Source organism: Aplysia californica, unplaced genomic scaffold, assembly GCF_000002075.1.
Source record: "Aplysia californica isolate F4 #8 unplaced genomic scaffold, AplCal3.0 scaffold01239, whole genome shotgun sequence".
In the NCBI taxonomy this organism is placed as follows: domain Eukaryota; kingdom Metazoa; phylum Mollusca; class Gastropoda; order Aplysiida; family Aplysiidae; genus Aplysia; species Aplysia californica.
In genome coordinates this window covers 108,651-111,302 of record NW_004798509.1, presented here as the reverse complement: position 1 = coordinate 111,302, position 2,652 = coordinate 108,651, and the positions used below count along the sequence as shown (strand labels likewise).

The window sequence follows — 2,652 nt, the reverse complement described above, 5'->3', positions numbered from 1 at the left end:
TTGCAGCAAAACCATCCAATTAGAAAAGATAAATTATATCTTCTTTGCAGCAAAACCATCCAATTAGAAAAGATAAATTATATCTTCTTTGCAGCAAAACCATCCAATTAGAAAAGATAAATTATATCTTCTTTGTGGCAAAACCATCCAATTATAAAAGATAAATTATATCTTCTTTGTGGCAAAACCATCCAATTATAAAAGATAAATTATATCTTCTTTGTGGCAAAACATGCTTGAAAGGACAGACATTACACCTACTTTGAGGCAGAATTTTTGGGACAACCAGTAGATATTGCATATTAGATATCTAAATATTATTATTTTATTTATGAATTGACATGCCTCTTTGAGAGATCTCTAAAAAAAAAAAAAAAAAAAGAACAACCACAAAAAAAAACCCAAAACCCCCCAAACAAACAAAACAAAACAAACTCAAATTAATTAGGACAGCAGTTTTTAGCCATAGCCGTACTGTGGCGGTTTGCAAGCTTGGCAGCCTTAAATTTTGGCTTCTATCATGTGATGAGTTCAATCCTCGAAGTCTTCAGAAACGAGGGGAACATTTTACGGTGATCCACATTCAAATTGTTGTACATGTTTTGAAGTACATATACATGCATTCATATTGCTAGCCACCAGTGAATGGAAGCCTCGGGGGCGAACTTATGATATGCCTTAAACATGTTTATCCGTACTTTGTTGTTGTAAATGAAATGTGCCAAAGATTCGAGTTAAAACCACTTTGCCGCAAATGAAACACACTAAAATTGACCAAACTATTGCACTGTCGCAAATGTCGTTCTAGTCACTTCTCGAAATTGCTGCTGCTAATGGCATTGTCCCAGCAGTAGATTACAAGCAGGTAGAACAGGAGAGGGAAACTTGTGGCACACAGGAGAGAGGCAGACCAGGGTGCAACAGTACAGCAGTGTCCGGCTGTTTGTGTTCTCCACGGACGGAATGGCAGAGGGAGGGACAAGGGGAAGGAAAGAACGAAGGAGGGAAAGAGTGGCATCTTGGGTCCACCTACCTGCTTCTCCTAGTGGTTTCCGACAACAGTTGATATGATATATGATAACAATTGTATTTTTATATATTATATATATATATATATATATATATAGCGTATAGCCACGCTCTACAGTATGCGTTATGTGCTTCGCAATTGTTATTACATACAATTTTAGTACAACTTCATAAACAAACCTTTTGTTTTAGGGCTATTCCAGGACAAAAAAGAAAGCTACAGTGACATATCTAATGCGGAGCCGGAGATGATACCCTGCTGAAAAAAAAATTCTCAGCAATGAAAAAGCCATTCTTTATTCTATTGTTGTTGTTGTTGTTGTAGTTGTTAGAGGCAATTCCCCCCCCCCAAATAAAAACAAACTAAACCCCGCTCTGTCACTGTCTAGAATTTTTTCAGCAGGTCATCTCTTTCCCCGTTGCATTTGTCACTGCAGTTTCACGTTTCATGGAATGGCCCTTTAGAGCTCTATCTACCCTAGTGTTTTTAACACTGGTTATCGTCTCAGCTAAGCTTTGGATTACATCACTCAATACAATCAGCACTTAACAAACGTTCATTAATGAAAAAGCACAATAAATGATTATGATCTCATCGCCCCTTTGAGTGCTTTTAGCACTACCCTTGACTATCTACCCGTGGGTTAGTAAATCTATTCACTGCCTTGCCCCAGATCGTACAAGCGTGTCAATGAGATTCTAAATGTATATAGCAGGTTTGGCAGTGAAAGGGTATAACTCTCTGTATATATATAATATACGTACGTATATCTATGATCATAGTCACTCAAGGTTGTATTGTGTAAAAATTTCCAAAAAATGAAAATCAAGTGGGTCGTAGGTTGTAGAGCTTGATAAAGCGCATCTATTGGTCTATTTGTCTCATTCCTATTCTTTAAAAATAGTGAAGGATTTTGACGAATTAAACATTTTGTCCAGTTCAAATTCAAACAGATTTATGCTTCCCTGAAAATCTTGTTTTCTTACATATACAACAATGATGAATGACAGCGACGATATGATGTATTATTATAGCTATATAGGAACACATGGATGAACTTCACCACCACCGTTATTGGTTAGATAAGTGTACGAAGGTTATAAGATACACAGACTATGGCTATATCTATATATTATGGTAAGATACACAGTCTATATCTATATTCTATATATAAGTCTAAGGTAAGATACACAGTCTACATCTATATTCTATATATAAGTCTATGGTAAGATACACAGTCTATGTTTATATTCTATATACAAGTCTATGGTAAGATACACAGTGTATATATCTATACATAAGTCTATGTCCAGAGATACATCTAGCCTATATACTGGCATGTAGTGAAGGAGGCAGGAGCACCAAGAGCTACTTACTGGCTTCACAGCCTTGGGCATCTAGACCAGGAAATCAATAGCAAGAGACACAACATGGGCGCACGTTTCTCTACTCACGGCCAGCCAAAACGCCAGTACCACACTTTTCATCATCATCATCATCAACACTCTCCCTACCTAATATGCTTTTTAAACAATGATTATAATAAAGATTATAATAAAGGATGCGAGGAGGAGAAGGAGGAGGAGGAGGAAGAGCAGTAGCAGCAGCAGCAGCAGTAGCAG

At 37.0% G+C, this 2,652-nt stretch overlaps 1 protein-coding gene across 1 annotated transcript in view; it reads right to left on the bottom strand.

Annotated features, from left to right (window-relative positions):
- LOC101848258 (inositol 1,4,5-trisphosphate receptor type 3) overlaps positions 1-2,652 on the bottom strand; it is a gene marked incomplete at both ends in the record, with an annotated part of 112,704 nt that overhangs the window by 23,514 nt on the left and 86,538 nt on the right. The window contains 1 exon segment of the mRNA XM_035973446.1: positions 2,407-2,427. Within this exon segment, the coding sequence (XP_035829339.1) occupies positions 2,407-2,427 (21 nt within the window).